The sequence below is a fragment of the Gopherus flavomarginatus genome, chromosome 4, assembly GCF_025201925.1.
Source record: "Gopherus flavomarginatus isolate rGopFla2 chromosome 4, rGopFla2.mat.asm, whole genome shotgun sequence".
NCBI lineage: Eukaryota > Metazoa > Chordata > Testudines > Testudinidae > Gopherus > Gopherus flavomarginatus.
The window spans coordinates 191,555,075-191,576,677 of record NC_066620.1 but is presented as its reverse complement, the minus strand read 5'-3'; the positions used below and the strand labels follow the sequence as shown (position 1 = coordinate 191,576,677).

Genomic DNA, 21,603 nt, shown 5'->3' with positions numbered 1-21,603 from the left:
CACTGAAGGACTGTCTGGATATGTGGGCTCTCTACTCAGACCCTATGCCACCAGCACTCCCAGCTATCTCCGTGACACCACTGATTTCCTGAGGAAACTACAATGCGTTGGTGACCTTCCAGAAAACACCATCCTAGTCACCATGGATGTAGAGGCTCTCTACACAAACATCCCACACACAGATGGAATACAAGCTGTCAGGAGTAGTATCCCTGATGATGCCGCAGCACAACTGGCTGCTGAGCTCTGTGCCTTTATCCTCACACACAACTATTTCAATTTGATGACAATATATATTTCCAGATCAGTGGCACCGCTATGGACACCTGCATGGCCCCACAATATGCCAATATTTTTATGGCCGACCTGGAACAACGCTTCCTCAACTCTCGTCCACTCACTCCCCTTCTCTACCTTCGCTACATTGATAACATCTTCGTCATCTGGACCCATGGGAAGGAGACTCTGGAAAAATTCCACCACAATTTCAACAGCTTCCACCCTACCATCAACCTCAGCCTGGACCAATCTACGCGGGAGGTCCACTTCCTAGACACTATGGTGCAAATAAGTGATGGTCACACTAACACCACCCTATATCGAAAACCTACCGACCGCTGTGCCTACCTTGATGCCTCCAGCTTCCATCCCAGGCACATCACACGATCCATTGTCTACAGCCAAGCACTGAGGTACAACCGCATCTGCTCTAACCCCTCAGACAGAGACCAACACCTACAAAATCTCCACCAAGCATTCTCAAAACTACAATACCCGCACGAGGAAATAAGGAAACAGATCAACAGAGCCAGAAGCTTCCGACCCAGAAGCTTCCGACTGCAAGACAAACCCAAGAAAGAAACCAACAGGACTCCACTGGTCATCACATACAGTCCCCAACTAAAACCTCTCCAACACATCATCAGGGATCTACAACCCATCCTGGACAATGATCCCACACTTTCACAGACCTTGGGTGACAGGCCAGTCCTCGCCCACAGACAACCTGCCAACCTGAAGCATATTCTCACCAGTAACTGCACTCCGCACCATAGTAACTCTAGCTCAGGAACCAAACCATGCAACAAACCTCGATGCCAACTCAGCCCACATATCTACACCAGGGACACCATCACAGGACCTAACCAGATCAGCCACACCATCACCAGTTCATTCACCTGCACGTCCACCAATGTAATATACACCATCATATGCCAGCAGTGCCCCTCTGCTATGTACATCGGTCAAACTGGACAGTCGCTACAGCAAAGGATAAATGGACACAAATCAGATATTAGGAATGGCAATATACAAAAACCTGTAGGAGAGCACTTCAACCTCTCTGGCCACACAGTAGCAGATCTTAAGGTGGCCATCCTGCAGCAAAAAATCTTCAGGACCAGACTTCAAAGAGAAACTGCTGAGCTTCAGTTCATCTGCAAATTTGACACCATCAGCTCAGGATTAAACAAAGACTGTGAATGGTTTGCCAACTGCAAAACCAGTTTTTCCTCCCTTGGTTTTCACACCTCAGCTGCTAGAACAGGACCTCATCCTCCCTGATTGAACTAACCTTGTTATCTCTAGCTTGCTTGCATATATATACCTGCCCCTGGAAATTTCCACTACATGCATCCGACGAAGTGAGTATTCACCCACGAAAGCTCATGCTCCAAAATGTCTGTTAATCTATAAGGTACCACAGGATTCTTTGCTTTTACAGATCCAGACTAACACGGCTACCCCTCTGATACTTCTCACCAGAGAAAGGTACCATAAAGGCCAAGGTCACAGTTCCATCCATGATATTAGCTTTTCTTGTCCAACAGACAAAACCGGAGAAGTTTTGGTAGAAGTCCCTTTCCTCACACCAACACCTCAGGCAACCGTCATTACCAATGCCTCCCTCTTGGGTTGGGGTGCACACATGGGTGATCATATAACACAGAGCATCTGGACCTACCAGAAGCCCAAAATACACATCAGCTTATTGGAACTCATGGTGGTCTGTTGGGCCTGCAATGCCTTCCTGCCACTCATCCAATCCAAATATGTTTAGATAACATTGGACAACATCACAATATGTTATATAAAGAAGCAAGGGAGAATGAGAACTTTCTCTGTGTGCATTGAGGTAGTCACCCTGTGAAACTGGTGCATCAAGCATTACATAACAAATTCCCTGGCAGATTGCCTGAGAAGACATGTTTCTGTGAATTACAAATGGGAGATTCATGATTCATTTTTCAGCAACATCTTCGTTCCGTAAGGAAAGCCATCCTGGGACTGTTTTTGCCTCAAAGGTGAACCGGAAGCTTCCTTAGTACTGCACCAAAGCAGCCCTGGGGAAGAACTCTTTGGGAGACGCCCCTGCTGAGGTTGTGGAAGGTTCACCTGAGAGAGTCTTTCCTTCCAGTTCCTTTGATGTCACAGGTTTTATGAAAGCAGCCCATAGCTTGGCAACCTCAGCAATGGGTGCCCCTGCTCATGGTCCTCTCATCAAGCTGTCCATATTGGAACACATGAGCATTATACAGAACCCAGAACATGCAGCCTCCAACTCATCCAGGTCCATAACACCAAGATCACAGAGATCACCTTCACCTTCTGCCCCAACCTCCCCAGAAGCTCTTGAGGAGAAAGCAGAAGCAGTTGAAGAGCCACCAGAAGGTGACACCATCCCACCCACCCACATCTCCTCTCCATCTCCTTATGAAACAATAATGCCTCCTCCTCCCACGTCAGGCGATGACTTTAACTCCTTCCAGGACTTATTTAAACGAGTGGCTGACTCTTTTGACATTTCATTGGCAGAGCTGCTGGAGACACAGCATAAGCTGACAGATATTCTCTATACATCTCCTACTGCCAAAATAGCACTACCCATGAATGCTCCCATGGTGGACCCGGCAAAAGCTGTCTTGCAGACACCAGCTACAGCTCCACCTTCTTGTAAAAGAGCAGAAAAGAAGTACACTCCCAGGCTGACCCCTATATGTCCCTGGACTCAGTAAGCTGAGTCGAGCAGCACTTTCAATCTGCCACCCTTATATGCCCCTGGACTCAGCAGATTGGGTCAGGCAGCACTTCCAAGCTGCCACCCTTATATGCCCCAGGTTCAGCACATCCCTATCTGCACTTTCACGTTACAATTGTTCTGGTAGTAACCTACTTGATGTGCAAACCCCACAGAATTTTTGGGCGCTGCAGAGATCTTTAGGTACAAGGACAGTTGCTGCAGAGCGAATGGGAAAGCCAAAAAACACCTACGAGCATTGGGAGGTGTCATAACATTTTTTCCCAGATCTGGACCTTAGCGTCCAAAATATGGGTGTTAGCATGAAAACCTCCAAGCTTAGTTACCAGCTTGGACCTGATAACGCTGCCACCAGCCAGGAATTTATACAGTGCCTAGCTCACTGTGGTCTCCCCAAAAACCTTCCCTGGGGGACCCCAAGACTCAGATTCCTTGAGTCTCACAACAAAGGGGAATAAACCATTTCCCTTCCCCCTCCTCCCCTCCAGGTGTTCCCTCCCTGGGTTCCTGGAGAGATATACAGAAGCAAGCTCTGTGAATCTAAACAGAGGGACTCCACCCTCCCTGTTTCCAGTCCTGGAAACAGAAGTACCGAGAGAGCTAATCTCTCTTCCCCCCTCACCCGGAGGGTATGCAAAGTCAGGCTTAGTAAATTTAACACAAAGAGATTTTCCGCCTGACTTCTTCCTCCCACCAATTCCTGGTGAGCTGCAGACTCAATTCCCTGGAGTCCCCACTAAAGAAAAAACTCCAACAGTCTTAAAAAGAAAGTTTTATATAAAAAGAAAGAAAAGGACATAAAAATGGTCTCTCTGTATTAAGGTGACAAATACAGAGTCATTTGCTTAAAAGAAATTTTCTTTTCTTTTCTCATTTGCTTTTTCTTATCCAAAAAGAATACAATTTAAACATTCCAGCAACTACACACATGTAAATACAAAAGAAAAACAATATAAACCTATTGTCTTACTATCATTGTACTTACAACTTGGAAACAGAAGATTAGAAAGTCAGGAGACAGAAAGATCACTCTCAGAGCCGAGAGGGTACAGACACAAGACAAAGAACTCACACACAAACTTCCCTCCACCCAGATTTGAAAAAGGTCTTGTTTCCTGATTGGTCCTCTGGTCAGGTGTTTCAGGTTACTGGAGTTACCCCTTTACAGGTAAAAGAACATTAACCCTTAGCTATCTGTTTTATGGACAGGGGGAGGGAGAGAGGGGTTGCGTTCTCACCACTCCATGAAGCTTGAATCGATTGAGGTTCACAGGTAGTGATGGTAGTATCTGAGGGTCCAGAGTTCTGGAGACAGGCAGAGCCCACCAGCAATGATCAGTCAGGAGAAGATGGAGTCTCAATGAAGCTGATGCAGATGTTGGATACAAGCATCAGAACACTTACTTGAACGTGGGTAAGGGTTTTTGTAGGGAAAGAACAATGGTTCAAGGGAGAACACTAGATTTGTTTATGGGTAAACGGATGGCTTGAGGGAGTATACCAAAGTTGTTTTGTTCAGGCTAGAAAACTGGAACTGATCATTCCTGGCTATGGGCGGTGTTCTTTCGAGGGAATTCACAATGCAGTTAGACAGCTTCAGTATTTTGGATACCAATAAAGGATTTATTACAGAATTGGTCTGATAACTGCTGAGCTGGGTGTGTGGAGGCGTGGGTTTATTAACATCTGGAGCAGAGATCCCCCATCATGCAGTGCTTCCCTGCTTTTCTGGTCCCAGAGTTCAGTGCAGTTCTTGCCTTGGAATCTCTGTTCTCCATTTTGTATGCTAATGGAGATGCCTCCTTATCCCATCTTTGATGCAAATGAGGTTAGGGGAGTTTCCTTAATCCTGTCACACTTGTCCGGAGGGGTTTAGCTGTGCCTCCCACTGCCTTTTCATTGCTTTTTGTAAGTCTTTCCTTCTGATTGCTTTGGTTCAAGCAGAGGCTGGGGGGAACAGAAGGAAAATCTTTCATGAGTCAGACAGGATGGATACTGTGCCCTGGTTCCCCGAGAAAACAGAGCTGATAGCTAATATCCATTACTCGCCTTCCCTTCTGCAATTTCATTACACTGCAGTATGTATGGGAAATTAGAGAATCGTTGGCCCACACTGCTCTTTATGTCCTCAGTTGGGAGCACAAATCTAGGTATGATGCATGTGCGGACCAACAGACACTGTTCACATGAAATTCCAGCTTAGGGATATGTTCCGCATGCATTATTCACATGTGGAATATAGATAGGCACCGCACATCTCTAAGAACCTCCAGTTACAGGTAACTAACTTACATTTCTGGCCTTAAAATCTGCAAATGGAGATGTAGAAGACATTTAGTATGGCAAGGAGCAAAAGGTCTTGGCTCTCTATCCCATCTTTTAGGTAGACTGGATGCTCTCTTGCTCCATCTGATATTTTGGGAGATGGACAACAGATCCACTATCTCTTCTGGCCCATTCTGTGAGAGGATATTTCTTAGCCAAGTATCTGTAAATGCCCATGTTCAGGTTTGCAATCCCCATTCCCTATCTCACGCAGTCCTAAGGAATGTCCCACTGCTCTCAATTCCCTCATTCAGCCATCTTTGGCAGTCCCCTCTTTCTACCCTGAACGGATGGGGAATCCCTTGGTTTAGACTGCCCATTCTCCTTGACCTTCTTGGTGTGGGTGTCCCCTCTATATCCTATCAACACAAGTACTTCAGTTTAACATTCCCAGTTTGATGGAGTAGTTTCTTTATCGGGTCCTTGACCCTGGCCTGGTCTACACTACGCGTTTAAACCGATTTTAGCAGCATTAAACCTATTTTACGCTGCACCCGTCCACACAACGAGGCCCTTTATATCGATATAAAGGGCTCTTTAAACTGGTTTCTGTACTCCTCCCCAACGAGAGGAGTAGCGCTGAAATCGGTATTACCATATCGGATTAGGGTTAGTGTGGCCGCAAATCGATGGTATTGGCCTCCGGGTGGTATCCCACAGTGCACCACTGTGACCACTCTGGAAAGCAATCTGAACTCGGATGCACTGGCCAGGTAGACAGGAAAAGCCCCGTGAACTTTTGAATTTCATTTCCTGTTTGCCCAGCATGGAGCTCTGATCAGCACAGGTGGCGATGCAGTCCCAAATCCAAAAAGAGCTCTAGCATAGACTGTACAGGAGATACTGGATCTGATCACTGTATGGGGAGACAAATCTGTTCTATCAGAGCTCTGTTACAGAAGACGAAATGACAAAGCAACTGAAAAAATCTCCAGGCTATGTTACAGAGTTCACAGCACAGTGCTGCATGACAAGCGTAACGGATAGCCAAAGAATCAAATTGACGCTCATGGAGGAAGGAAGGGGGGACTGAGGACTCCAGCTATCCCACAGTCCCCGCAGTCTCCGAAAAGCATTTGCATTCTTGGCAGAGCTCCCAATGCCTGTAGGGTCAAACACATTGTCCGGGTTGGTTCAGGGTATATCTCATCAATTTACCCCCCCCCCTTCCCTCCCTTGAAAGAAAAGGGAAAAAAATCGTTTCTTGACTTTTTTCAATGTCACCGTATGTCTACTGCATGCTGCTGGTAGATACGGTGCTGGGGCACTGAACAGCAGCATCCTCTCCCCTCCCTTCCCCGGCGGCAGACGGTACAATATGACTGCTATCCATTGTCGTCATCATCCCGTGAGTGCTCCTGGCTGGCCTCAGGTGAGGTCGGACGGGGGCACCTGGGTAAAAATAGGAATGACTCCCGGTTATTCCCGGCAGGTGGTACAGAACGGCTGGTAACCGTCCTCATCATAGCAACTGGGGGCTGAACTCCATCAGCCTCCCCCGCCCCCTCCTTCATGTCTAAAGAAAAGATTCTGTACTGCCTGAACTATCATAGCAGTGGGATGCTGCGCTCCTCTCCCCTCCACCGTTTAATGTCTTGCCTGGACTATCATAGCAGCTGGAGGCTGCCTCCTCCTCATTTTATCTCACTAACAAGTCAGTGTTTCTTATTCCTGCATTCTTTATTTCTTCATCATACAAATGGGGGGACCCTGCAATGGTAGCCCAGAAGGGTTAGGGGAGGAGGGAAGTAACGGGTGGGGTTGTTGCAGGGACACTCCCTAGAATGGCAGGCAGCTCATCATTTCTGTGGGATCTGACATGGAGCGACTGTGCTCTCTGGTTCTCTGATACACTAGTTCTCTAGTATACTTGCCCCATATTCTAGGCAGGACTGACTCTATTTTTAGATACAACATAAAGGAGGGAATGACCTGGGGGGTCATTACCATTTTTGTCTTTGCACCCCCGGCTGACCTCAGCGAAGGTCAGCCAGGAGCACCCATGACAGCAGCAGACGGTACAGAACGACTGGTAATCCTCTCTCCTACCTTGCAAAGGCAAATGAATGCTGCTGTGTAGCGCTGCAATACCGCCTCTGTCAGCGACATCTAGTACACATACGGTGACAATGACAAAAGGCAAAACGGGCTCCATGGTTGCCATGCTATGGCGTCTGCCAGTGCAATCCAGGGAAAAAGGGCGCGAAATGATTGTCTGCCGTTGCTTTCACGGAGGAAGGAATGAGTGACGACATTTACCCAGAATCACCCGTGACACTGTTTTTGCACCATCATGCATTGGGATCTCAACCCAGAATTCCAGTGGGCGGGGGCGACTGCGAGAACTATGGGATAGCTACAGGATAGCTACCCACAGTGCAACACTCCAGAAATTGATGCTAGCCTCGGTACATGGACGCACACCACCGAATTATTGTGCTTTGTGTGGCTGCGTGCACTCGACTTTATACAATCTGTTTTACGAAACCAGTTTATGTGAAATCAGAATAATCCTGTAGTGCAGACTTACCCTAAGTAACTTGCTCCCTGCCCTGGCACCAACAGGGTGAATTCATTTACTTTAGAGTGTGCTGCAAATCTCTCTTTCTCTGAGTTTTGCTGAGGACACAGGTTGCAGTATGTGACTTATGTGTGGTAATTAATTATTATTTTGGGCATCTGAGTTGTTTTCTTCATGAGACATTACCTATGGAAGATTTGCATTTTTGCATCCAGTGTCTTTCTGTATATTATAAATGTTTTCAGAAGCACCCAGTGTCTTAGGTTGATTTAAAGAGAAATAAATAACGGAAAATATAAAAGGTTTTACTTTTGTTAGTTCTGTAGGGTCAATAATAGTTATATGTATTTCATTGGCCAAATGGCCAGCTGAATTCCAATTACAAAATCTTTACTGTTGATTTCGCACTGAGTTAGCAGTGTGAACAGTTACTTTGCAAAAGTTCTGTTTGACTTGCATACTTACAGATTTTGTATGGAAGTAATGGTGAATAAAGATGCAACAGTCGGGTATTATTTTGACTTTTGACACCAGTCCGATGTTTTAAAAGCCTTCCTCTCCACCCATAATTCACCCTGTTTTGTTCATGTATTTTAATGGCCACGTAGGACATTAATTAATTGCAACAAGCTTTTTAACCATGAAGTGGCTTGCATAGTGACTTACCTTATGCATATAGTCAAGAATGTACCCCGAATGGGTAATGTAAGGAATGATGATCTAGTGGTTGAAGCATAGGACTGGGACTTGGGGGAGATTTGGGTTCAATTTCTGGCTGTGCCAAAGACTTCCCGTGCAACCATATCTGTGCCTCAGTTCCCCAATTGTAAAGTAAGGATACTATTTCCTTTGTCAGCTTGATCTATTTAAATTGTAAATTCTTCACAGCAGGCATTGGCCTGTATTGTGTTTACATGGTATTTAGCAGGATGGAGTCTTGAAGTATTATCATAATACAAATAATTGTTTCCACTATAGCTCTTAGAATCCTGTAATATCTAAGCACAGTGTTCCACTTCCACTCAGGATGCTTTAGCTCTTGAATTCTTCCTTCACTTTTTCTAGGGCTAAAGAAAAATATTTTGTGTTATTTTAGGTAGTATTTTAAAATATAGCCCATATAACATCCGCACTGTTTTGAAACCCGAGCAGCTGAGAATAAATATGAATGTAGTGCATTTTAGCAGGGATTCAGGGTGACACAATGTATTGTAGAAATACTTCTCAAATTCTTGCTCAACAATTCTGTTCTTAATGCCATATTAATTCAAATTTACATTGTAGCCAAGGATATGCCAATATTTTGAGATGTTTAAATTTACAATCTGGTAAAAGTGATAAAATGGAACTTACAAACATGTAAATCAGTTAAGTTGTTGATTGAAACTCCAAGACAATAAGAGCAGAAGCATTTGTGTTTTATCTATCAGGCATTGATTTTAAGCAAAAATATATCTTTTTGTAATGTCCAGGCAATTATAATAAAGGAAAACATTTGCTGAGTTCTGAATCTTCTTCCCCTGCCAATGCTCACCAATGTTTTTCTGAGAACATTAGTAGTATCTAAACAACGTCCACTAAAACCAAGAGTTTTCCTTTTCTTAGAAGAATAAAAATGTATTGAGCTGGACACATTTCAATACAAAAAAGCTCTACTTTACTTTGCTGCTCACCAACTCTGTTGATAAATGTAGTGCAAAGTAGACTGAATTTTTTTTGGTCTGTCTGACTGAATCATCTCCTTTTCACTGTAACTTTTCAATCATTCTATTTTATGGCAAAAGATATCTCCAGGTTACCAGCTCCAGGTTCTCCAATTATATGATTTAGGCAATACAGCATTTACAACTCTAGCAGATGTTTCCATATTTTAGGAACGATGAAACTTTCTGTAATGGATATCTGTGCCTCAAGGGCACAATTTAGAATATGCACCCTACAGTGTTGGCTAAAATTTAAAAAAATAAAATAAAAATGACAGATGTAACAAACTAGAGGGAGTGACCCAGTATAATACCATGCCACAATCTTTGTCACCTCTGCCTTTGCCGTCTTTGCCTCAGTCCAAAACTATTTGCTCATGATTTTTTAAAAGTTGATAATCGTATAATTTATACAGTATAGTATTTTCTCTTAAAGCTACAGTGTCAACGGCTTTTTACAGGAACTGTTCACATATTGACTCATCTTCAGGAGTGTCATAATATGATGAATATACATAAAGCAATAGCCACACTATGAGAAAAAGGAAAAAGATCAAACTTTTGAGTCACTGAAATTGGATAGCAAATACCTTGGAGGATGTTAGTGCTTTGAAGTCTTATGGCTTCTAACACCTTTAATCTATAAGCGACAGAGAAAAACGTACACTTTAAAAAAAAAGTGTGCTTTACATGAAATGCTGAGCATTTAGTGCATAAAGATCTTCTTTTTATCCCTGTACCTGCAGCAAAGAACATGCACTCAAGAGTATCCAGTAAGTGGTAGAATTTCAGATAAATCTGTGCTCAGATCCCATAAAGCTGAGTGGATTAGAAAAGCCTGAGGCACGTGCTAAATTGCTTTCATTATTTATACCATTCCAAAAAAAATCTGAAACTCCTATATTTTATGTTTTCGCACCTGAAGCCAATTTTTCTTGTTGCTGAAAATTTGAAGTAAAAGCCCCTGAAAACTCATGTGATGCAATTGAGCATTAACAGTAAAAATGGAGAACTGCAGTAGGTTGTTTGATAAAACATTGGACTCCAATGGTAACTTTTTTGTATTCAGGTAATTATTTCAGTTTTCAAGAGATACACAAGAAGCAGCAAGGTCAAGATTATTTCTGTATATGAGTAGATGATTTAACGTGCTGTGTCAAATCCTGTGAATCTGTTACTGATAAGCCGACTGTAAGTATTAAAGAAATACAGCTGTTGTGATGGCTAAAGTCACCTAATTCAATGAAGTGCTGTGTGGTTATGCTCCAAGACAACAGACATGAAATATCAGAGATAAAAGGAAAATTAAATTCTGGCTTCTGAAATGGTGTAGTGGTTGCAGAATACAACTGAAATAATCAGTACACTTATGAATTCCCAAAACATGTTTGGGTAACTGGATTGATTAATTCTAGGAAAAAGTGGGTCAATTTACTTTCATGAGTACCATTTTTTAATTCCTTTCATAAGCCAACTTACACCCATTGTGTTTAATATTTGTATAGGTAGGAGTAAAGCTTGAATGCAAAATTGTTTTTTTGTTGCTTAAAAAGATGATCATGTTAATGAGGAATAAGGGCAAACCGAGCTGGATCTCTCATGTTTATCAAAAACTAAAATCTCACTTCCGAGGATAATAAAGCATCTGCCATGAAACAAATGTTCATGGAAATGTTTGTCTGTTACTACATCTACAGGTTAAGTTTGTCTTGATAATGCTGCATTATTTTGTGGCATTGAGAGAAGGACACTTATCTCTATGGTAAACTGCACTCAGAAATGCTGTGGGTATATTATCATTTGATACCTTAGTACACTACCTTTTTCTTACCTTGTAATATTAGATGTCACTGTGAATAGATTGTGGTTTGGTGGTGGTTGTGGTTTCAGAAGCCTCTTGAGCAAGGAGTTTTAAAGAGTGGCAGAGAAACTTGTCACTGTATAACTGAGAAGGGGGTCTCAAGGTTTTGCCTTCAACTTATTTGTCTTTATGATATAGAACAATCTCCCTTTTTGTGTGTATTAGTATTTATATGTAGAAACTTCTTCCCTTAGTAGGTATGTCTTACCATCTATTTTTGTGCTGTGTAGTGTCAGGAAAACATTTTTAAAAATCAGTCTTTTCACACTTCTTGTTTTTCTCTTTACAATGCCCACTTCTTTTGTAGGCTTTTTCTTTTTTTTCTGCTGCTAGGAAAGATTTATCTTCTTATAATACAGTGGGCTATATTATCTGCAGATTTTTCATGACTTGATGCCACAAAAGTTATACACACATTAAACTGTCAGGTGCTCCACAGAATGTGAAAATTTACACTCTGAATAGTCTCACTAAAATCAATGGGACTTCTCATAGTATGTAATGTGAAGCATGTGCCTAAATCTTTGCAGGATTGAGGCTTAACGCATTTTTAATATTGCAGTCATCCATGAATACTTTTTAAGAAATGTGCATAACATGACATACATATGTGGCCATCCTGGGTGGATTATGGCATAAGCACTATAGGCCCTAAACCTCTAGAGTCACGTGATTTTATGAGAATATCAGCTTTTATTTTTTTTTAAAAAGTGAGTTTTTAGCCCTTACCATTGCGCAGAAAAGCTTAAAAACATGAACCTAGCATAATCAATGCAATGTGATGTCTAGTGGCATATCTAGGTTCTTCCATTGAATATTGTGTACAGGAGAAAAGTTCATGTCAAGATCTCATCCCACCTTTGAAGACCTTACTTCAAATAAAAAAAAGCAAGGAACGTGAAAGTAGCCATAGAGGTGATTACAGCCATCGTAATGGATTGAGCTTTATTTCAAACTACCATCCTGTAACAATGTGCTAGCAATAGGAGATGATTAGAAGAGGAAGAAGCATATGATAGATTGAAGAAGACAAAATTGGGAGGAGGGTTCTTTGATGTGGAAAAAATAAATTTTTATTCAGTGAGTCTAGACAAAACTAGTAATTCAACAGAGGCAAGCATGCCTTTCATCTGGCTCTTACCTTCACGCTACACCACTTCCTTTCACCATTCCTCTACTACCCTGTTCATTTCTTTTACTGTTAATCACTCTCTTCTGGCTCCTCAGGCATCTACAAATATATCCTTTCATTTCCTCTTAGAGCTGTGTGAATAACTGATTTTGTTGTTGTTTACTGACAGTTTAAAAAAAATCAGCTTGGGTCAAACCAAAACTACAATTTTTTTGGTACATCGAACAAATGTGAAAAAATTAATTTCATTCTAAGTGTTCGACCCCAAAATGAAATGTTTTGTTTTGATTTCAGCCACTGTTAACCTTTTGTTTTTGTAAAAATAAAGGAAATAAAGGGTTAGAGTCACAAAATAATGGAGTTTGTGCTACTCTGCTCTGCTTCCTGATACCCAATAGCCCAGTGCTTAGGGCTCTTACCTGGGATGTTGGAGACTCAGTTTCAAATCCCCACTCTGGATTAGAGAGCCCCCAGGTCTATGCCCTAATCCTCAGGTTATTGGGGTTTTTTTTTGGGGGGGGGGGGGGTGGATGAGGCTGTCTGTTTCTCCAATTGAAGCTATTCCACTTTATATTAAATACTTGACTAGTTATTGGGCCAAAGGGAGAGAATGAGTGACTCTCTATAGACTAGTGGTTAGGGCATACAGCAGGGGTCAGGGTCAAATCCCTGCTCCAGCCGAGGAATTTGAACTTGGGTCTCCCACATCTGGGGTGAGCGCCCTAAACACTAGGCTATTCAATGTAAGTGAAGGGTGGCACCACCTCACTGGCACCCAAATCCCTTTGCAAATCTGGCCAAAAAAGTTGAAAACTTTTGTGTTGACATTACCAGAATGAACCATTTTGATGTTTCCTAATTATTTTTCTCTTTCCCATTTCAACCAAAACAATTTGCCGAAATTGACATAAATTTGCAAAATGTCGAAATGTTTCTCAACCAAAATCTACTTTTTCAGGCCAAAAAAAAAAAAGGTTTGGATGAAAAATTTCCCCATCTCTATTTCTTTTCTTAAAAAATGAAACTTCACTATAATCCCACTTGTTTCTCTAATAAATGGCGGTGACATTCATATTATGGTACCATATAAGTAGTGAACTTGAAATCTTAGACTAACATTTCTAGACAGATAGTAGGCATGTTTGTATTATTTAATATGGCTGATTACCTGTGCTAACTGTTTGAAATATCCAGTATTTTAAAATACTACTTCTTCAGATATTATTTTTATTTGAGACATTTTCAGATGCACCCTGGGGCTGGAAGCAAACTGTCAACATTGAATATATTAAAGCCACAAAATTGTGTAGGCATTTCAACAAATTAATGGGCAATCTGTATTTTCCAGCCTCGTTTGAAAATGTTGCCCTTGTTTGAGTCACTCAAACTATGGGAACATGAGTTTTAGTCCTTTAAAGTTGCTATAGAACTGAGGAAAACTTTTTGGTCCAATTGATGTTAACCCTGGGTTTAGCAGGCCAATGCTCAGTGGTTTGAGCATTGGCCTGCTAAACCCAGGATTGTGAGTTCAATCCTTGAGGGCCCCATTTGGGGGTTTAAGTGGGGATTGGTCCTGCTTTCAGCAGTGGAGTGAACTAGATGATCTCCTGAGGTCCCTTCCAACCCTAATAATCTATGATTCTATGTTTTAGAACCACTTTTGGATTGAAAAAAAATTAACTTTTAATGTTGTGTATCCTAACTGAGCTGAAGGTAATATTTGATGATTTGGAACTTTTCCAGATTTTTGGGGAAATGTTTTTCAGTGCAAAAACGTTCTAATGTTAGAGAGGAAGAATTTGTATTTATATATTAAAGCTATCTCGGTGCTAGGGAACAAATTATTTTTTTAAATTCACAAAAATTTAACAGGTTGACAGTAATTAGATACATCATTTGAGAAGTCCTGTTTGTGTGATAGCCAAACTTTTAAAAAGAAGCTGCTTCTCATTTAATAGCACCCTCCATTTAATAGCCAGACCTTTTTATCTTGCACTTTTACCATGAGAGCTGCAGAAAGTAATTATGTTTAATAGAACCTGTCCTCAGCTGAAAGCGTCAGGGGAAACTAAGTAAATTCTAGAAGAAGCCTTGTTTTCTGATTAAAGATGCATGGTGTACAGAGATGGAGAGGATTTTTTTTTAATTTATAATACATATGGAGAGAAATATGTGCTAGTCGATAGCTATGTGGCAAACGTGAGTTAAAAATCATCATCCAAATTTCCTTCTCCAGTGAATGAAGATTAGATGCCAATTTAGAGAGAACAATGGTCATTTTTACTCTGTGTATTTGTGTAGGGGGAGAGGATCATTTTTTAAATAAAGTAATTTTACACAGTAATATATGTTGGGAAAATATCAGAGGAACTTTTTTTTTAAAGGGCTAGGGAATTTTTAACTAATGATGTGAAAAGTTGGAGGTGGAGGGATCACTTGAATTAATCTCTTTTGTGGGTTTCATGTTATTTTAGGAACCTCATTCTAAGTAATCTCCCGTCATCTATGTGCTTCCTAGTTTCAAATGCATATAACTGAAGATTTAGAGAAAATTCCTTAGTCTGTGTTTCTGACTTGTTTTACAGTAGTGATATCCTTCACAGATCGAACACATCATATTTATTGTTACATAGGTATGGCGGAGTTAGCTGATTTAGATCCTGTTCTTATATGGCTGTATTTTTCTTGCAGGTAGAGATAATTGATATTGAAAATGAAGAAAAAAGATATTCTCTCTTCCTGGAACTCCTGCACTCTAGTAACAGTCAGTCTGAGTTTCAGCATTTGGTTTTACTCCTGCAAGCTTGGCCACCTATGAAAAGTGCAAGCATGTAAGTATTCCTTCAAAGAGAAACCTGGCAGAACAGTATGCTCTCTCCTACTTAGATTTTGAAATTACTGAACCTTTCATGCAGCCTCCGGTCAGTGAATTCAAACAAACCGTTACATAAAGAAGTATAACCATCTTAAATATGCTATTTTGGAAGGCACACAGAAGACAATCGTGTATGTAGAACAAAAAGTTTCTTCTGAAAAGCATCTTCGAGGAGGCACACATTTAATTTTGCTGATCTCCATGTTTCTTATTAAACTTCAAACTGGCTAGTCCAGATAAAGACTTTATAAATACTTGCTTGATTTGCAAATCAAAGCCCAGCTATCAGCACCCAGTGGAAAACCTGCAGAGAGGAGGGGAGGGAGTGTGTGATTGAAGATTTTCACTCCAGTTCTGGCTCCCTCAAAACTCTTTCTGAAACTGCTCTTTTGGGCAACGACTACAGAGACACATTCCAGGGAAGGGCCAAGAGTGGAGGAACATTCCAGTCTTTGTAGGTGACCAGACAATGATACGTTTCTCTTCTACGCCTGCTACCAAGTTGTCCCATCCCAGAGTAAACTACAGGGAAAGGAGGAATGTATTTTAGGGCCACTGATGTCCAGAAAATAAACACAAGATTATTTTTGCAGCATTGTGCATGTTCTGAAACCATTTATATGGCAGGCCATAATTTGCCAATATTTTTGTATCAGTCTTTTGTCTTCCTGTCTACGTGTACTGCTTCTATACATTCCATTTGTTCAATATTTTGATCATGACTTCTAAGATTTAAAGAGTCTCTTTGTCTCTACATTATGCTGTCAGCAGTCATCCATCCTTCTATTCATCCTTCAAGGAGAGCAATAAAATTAACTTTTTATGGGCTAGCCAGCAGTACCATCTTTCATCTGTCAGCAGTTAGGTGAGAAAGGCTGGTTACTAACTTCCACTTAACTTTGAGTTCCAGGTGCCATTGATCACATTCTGTTTGAATATAGGGAAGACTTCCAAAAGGCTTGTTTGAAAAATTAAGATATATTTTTTTATTTCTGAAAACTAATACTTACGTGTGCATTTAAGATACTGATATGTTAGGGACCAATCTGCAGTGATTATTCAGCTTGAAGCCTTTATCGGTGTGCTTGGGATTTGTGGACTAAGAACTGAACTCATTCTTTACTGCATTTTCATGAGCAAAGAAAGCATTTCTCAGGCATTAAAATGTTATAGAGTGTTCACTGTCTGACTTGTCCTATATTCACATTGTCATTCCCCTACATATTTTCATTTTACAAACCTTTAATGCAGTCAAAATGATCAAAATATAATGTAGAAAACTAATCTTTATTCCAAAGTTTTAAGTTATGGACTTTGACAACATGAGTTTTTTTTCCCCAAGGGATAGAATTTTACTAAATTTTATGTTTATAGCCTTTGTGAACAATAAACCTGCCAACTAAATTAGTGATTTTATTGTCATCATTTTCATATAATTTTATAATGTTGACAATTTCAGTCCATTATAGTGAAACAGATGTTATTGTTACTATTAGCTATTCTTTCTTTACGAAGGAGAATTAGACTTAGACCGTGGGATTCTTCTCAAGCTCTTCTTTCTCCAGCCAAAGGATGTGTCTATCTGTATCTCCTAAAATGACATCTCCAATAATTGTTTCATTGTTATAAGGCTTTTCAAAACAAATCACTTTGGAGGTCAGTGGTTTGCAGAAAAGCCCTGCTGAAATACACACATTCCCCTAGCCAATTTTGGGAAAGGACTCCCTATGCATCTCTTTGATCTTCTGATCTCAGAATCCGTGGCAACACAGCTAGCTCAGCAGCCACATTGAGACTGGTTCGAGGCCAGCACCTGGTCTCTGCATGACTCTACTGCAAGGAAACGGCATTATTGAATCTTTCATCTTTACTCATAATTTAGACCTTGCTATAGAGAGAAGTGATCCTCCCTTGATTTGACAGGGATGCTAAAGGTGGCTACAGGGACAGAGAAATATTCCACATTGCCATCCAGCGCTTTTTCCTGTTTTGCTTCACAATGCACAGCAAAGGCGAGAAGTATCAGGACCCTTAGTTCATTCATAGTGTGTGTTCTATTCATTTTATCCGCTATTCTTGATGAGCAGCTTCCCAATCTTATTTCCCATCTGTTCATAACTTGATTCAGTACAGCAGCTAAGTTTGCTCCATGTTTGTTGTACTCATTCCTCTGTTTAATAATGCAGATGGGCGAGGAAAAACATGCATGATTCAATTATATTCTCTTCCCAACTAATGATCAACCAAACCCCACTGGTTTGGAGGTTCGTCTTAGTCTCAGTTAGGGCCTGAAGGATAGAGACCTGCATGAATTATACAAATCTTTTAAGTCTAAATAAGTTAGGACTTGAAACAACTGATAACTGGTATTTTGACAAAGAAATTGGCAGCATTGTGAAAGAATGGGGGAAGGAGAATTGGACTTAGACCTGGGATTCTTCTCAAGCTCTTCTTTCTCCAGCCAAAGGATGTGTCTGTCTGTATCTCCTAAAATGACATCTCCAAATAATTGTTCATTGTTATAAGGCTTTTCAAAAACAATTAACTATCAGCCTCACATTTAAGTTGAATCAACCGAAATGTCAGAATGATTGAAGTTTATGTATTCATGCTAGGAATGAGCCTGTCCAGGGTTTGTAATAGAAAATTGGAAACTTTTTCCAAAGGCCTATTTCAGCTCCCTCGAGGTCTTTGAATACAGTTGATTCAGAGTCCTATAGCCTGATTTTCAGAGGTTCCAAACTCCTGCAGTTCCCATCGACTTCACGGAGAGTTTGAGTTGACTTTACATAATATTAGGGATGGAATGTAACAGGAGAGAGCAAAGCAGAAATTGCAATTGCACTGGCGACAGAAATCAATGGTCTGTGATACCACACTATGAACAGAAATATACAGCTGTATGCAGTTTTCCAACAGTCGCCTACAAGCACAGAAATAGCTGCCAACAAGCACTGTGCAGTCTTCTAAGACAGATACAAACCTTTCCAAAATTTCTGCAGGCTAGTTACCAGGAGACTTTGACGTATAAGTGATGGTTAGCCTGCTGACCAGTAAATTAAAGCCTCTCCTGTGCATCTCAGATTTTCTGTCATGAACTTCAGAGTTTATCCTTTGATTAGATTTTTAAAATGATTCCCCAGATACGGTCAAATATAAGTCAGAAATAACTATTTCTTTTATGAAACAAGTTCTTTTAAAAAAACATTGCTAGACTTGTTACCCTAAAGAGTTTTTGTCTCCTAAAAATCAAAAACAAATCATCATCATTATATCTCTACCCTTAGTCCATTAAACATGTGAAAAGAACTTACCCTCTTTATTTTTTTCCACAGGATGAATATGTTTGGTACTTAAGGATGAACTCACTAGTCCTGGTTTTTGTTATTTTGCACTCAGCAAATTGTCATTTTCTTATTAAATTTTATTTAAAATTAGATTTAAATAGTAGAGTTTTTTTTTAATCACAGTTTTTAACTATTAACATTAATAACTCTCCTGAATTAAAGCACCTCTCATTAAGAACATAAGAATGGCCATACTGGGTCAGACCAAAGTTCCATCTAGCCCAGGATCATGTTTTCCTTTAGTGGCCAAGCCAGGTATCCCAGAGGGAATGAACAGAACAGGTAATCATCAAGTGATCCGGCCCGTCACCCATTCCCAGCTTCTGGCAAACACACCATCCCAGCTCATCCTGGCTAATAGCCATTGATGGACCTATCCTCCATGAATTTATCTAGTTCTTTTTTGAACACTGTTATAGTCTTGGCCTTCACAATATCCTCTGGCAATGTGTTCTACAGGTTGACCGTGTGTTGTGTGGGGGGAAAAAAAGCTTCCTTTTGTTTGTTTTAAACCTGCTGCCTGTTAATTTCATTTGGTGTCCCTGATTTCTTGTGTTATGAGAAGGAGTAAATAACACTTCCTTATTTACTTTCTCCACAACAGTCATGATTTTATAGACCTCCTTAGTCATCTCTTTTCCAAGCTGAAAAGTTCCCATCTTATTAGACTCTCCTAATACGGTAGCCATTCCATACCCCTAATCATTTTTGTTGCCCTTCTTCAAACCTTTTCTAAGTCTAATATATCTTGAATATTGCATGCAGATGTGGGCAAACCATGGGTTTATACTGAGGCAATATGATATTTTCAGTCTTATTATCTGTCCCTTTCTTAATTATTCCCAACTTTCCATTTGCTTTTTTGACTGCTGCTGCTCTTTGAGTGGACGTTTTCAGAGAACTATTCACAATGACTCCAAGATCTCTTTCTTGAGTGGTAACAGCTAATTTAGCCCCATCATTTTATATGTATAGTTTGGTATTATATTTTCCAATGTGCATTGCTTTGCATTTATCATACTGAATTTCATCTGCCATTTTGTTGCCCAGTCACCTAGTTTTGAGAGATCCTTTTATAGTTCTTTGCAGTCTGCCTGGGACTCACCTATCTTGGAAAGTTTTGTTTCATTTGCAAATTTTGCCACCTCCACTGTTTACCCCTTTTTCCAGATCGTTTATGAATGTCTTGAATAGGACATGTCCCAGTACAGACCCCTGGGGTACACCACTATTTACCTCTCTGCATTCTGAAAACTGACCATTTATTGTTACCCTTTGTTTCCTATCTTTTAACCAATTACCAATCCGTGAGAGAACCTTCCCTCTTATCCCATGACTGCTTACTTTGCTTAAGAACCTTTGGTGAGAGACCTTGTCAAAGGCTTTCTGGAAATCTAAACACACTATACCCACTGAATCCCCCTTGTCCACATTCTTGTTGACCCCCTGAAAGAATTCTAGTAGATTGGTGAAGCAGGATTTCCCTTTACAAAAACCATGTTGACTATTCCCCAACAAATTATGTTCATCTGTGTGTCTAACAATTTTGTTCTTAGTTCTATAGTTTCAACCAGTTTTCCCGGTACTAAAGTCAAGCTTACCAATCTGTAATTTCCAGGGTCACGTCTGGAGCCCTTTTTAAAAATTGGCATCATGTTAGTATCCTCCAGTCATTTGGTACAGAAGCTGATTTAAATGATAGGTTACAGACGACAGTTAGTAGTCCTGCTATTTATGATTGGGTTCCTTCAGAACTCTTTGGTGAATACTATCTGATCTTGATCAATTATTACTGTTTAGTTTATCAGTTTGTTCCAATATCTCCTCTAATGGCACCTCAATCTGGCACAGTTCCTCAGATTTGTCACCTAAAAAAGAATGGCTCAGGTTTGGGAATCTCCCTCACATCCTCAACCGTGAAGATGGATGCAAAGAATTCATTTAGTTTCTCTGCAATGGCTTTATCATCCTTGAGTGCTCCTTTAGCATCTCGATCATCCATTGGCTCCACTGGTTTTTTAAGCAGGCTTCCTGCTTTTGATGTACTTAAAAAATGTTTTGCTTTTACATTTTGAGTCTTTGGCTAGCTGTTCTTCAAATTCTGTTTTGGACTTCCTCATTAATTTTTACACTTCATTTGTCAGAATTTATGCTCCTTTCTGTTTTTCCTCATTAGATGTAACTTCTACTTTTTAAAGGGTGCCTTTTTGCCTCTCACTGCTTCTTTTACTTTGTTTAGCCATGGTTGCTCTTTTTTGCTTCTCTTACTATGTTTTTTAATTTGGGGTATACATTTAAGTTGAGCCTCTATTATGGCGTCTTTAAAAAATTTCCATGCAGCTTGCAAGGATTTTGCTTTTGATGCTGTACCTTTTAATTTCTACTTAACTAACCTGCTCATTTTGTGTAGTTCCCTTTCTAAAATTAAATGCTACAATGTTTGCCACTGTGGTGTTTTCTCCACCACAGGGATGTTAAATTTAATTATATTATGGTCACTATTACCAAGCAGTCCAGCTATGTCCATCTCTTGGACCTGATCCTGTGCTCCACTTAGGAATAAATAAAGAATTGCCTCTCCTCTTGTGGGTTCCAGGACTAGCTGCTCCAAGAAGCAATCATTTAGTGTGTCAAGAAACTTTATCTTTGCATCCCTTCCTGAGGTTATATGTACCAGTCAATATGGGGATAGTTGAAATCCCCCATTATTACTGAGTTTTTTATTTTAATAGACTCTCTAATCTCCCTGGGCATTTCAGTCTTTCCCCAAATATTCAACCCGTAGTAAATGTCCTTTAAAAA

At 40.5% G+C, this 21,603-nt stretch overlaps 1 protein-coding gene across 1 annotated transcript in view; it reads left to right on the top strand.

The window, feature by feature from the left end:
* The window catches only part of NBAS (NBAS subunit of NRZ tethering complex), a 368,998-nt gene that overhangs the window by 310,611 nt on the left and 36,784 nt on the right, over positions 1 to 21,603 (top strand). Inside the window, exon 43 of the mRNA XM_050951646.1 lies at positions 15,271 to 15,410. Within this exon, the coding sequence (XP_050807603.1) occupies positions 15,271 to 15,410 (140 nt within the window). The remainder of the gene's footprint in view (positions 1 to 15,270; positions 15,411 to 21,603) is intronic.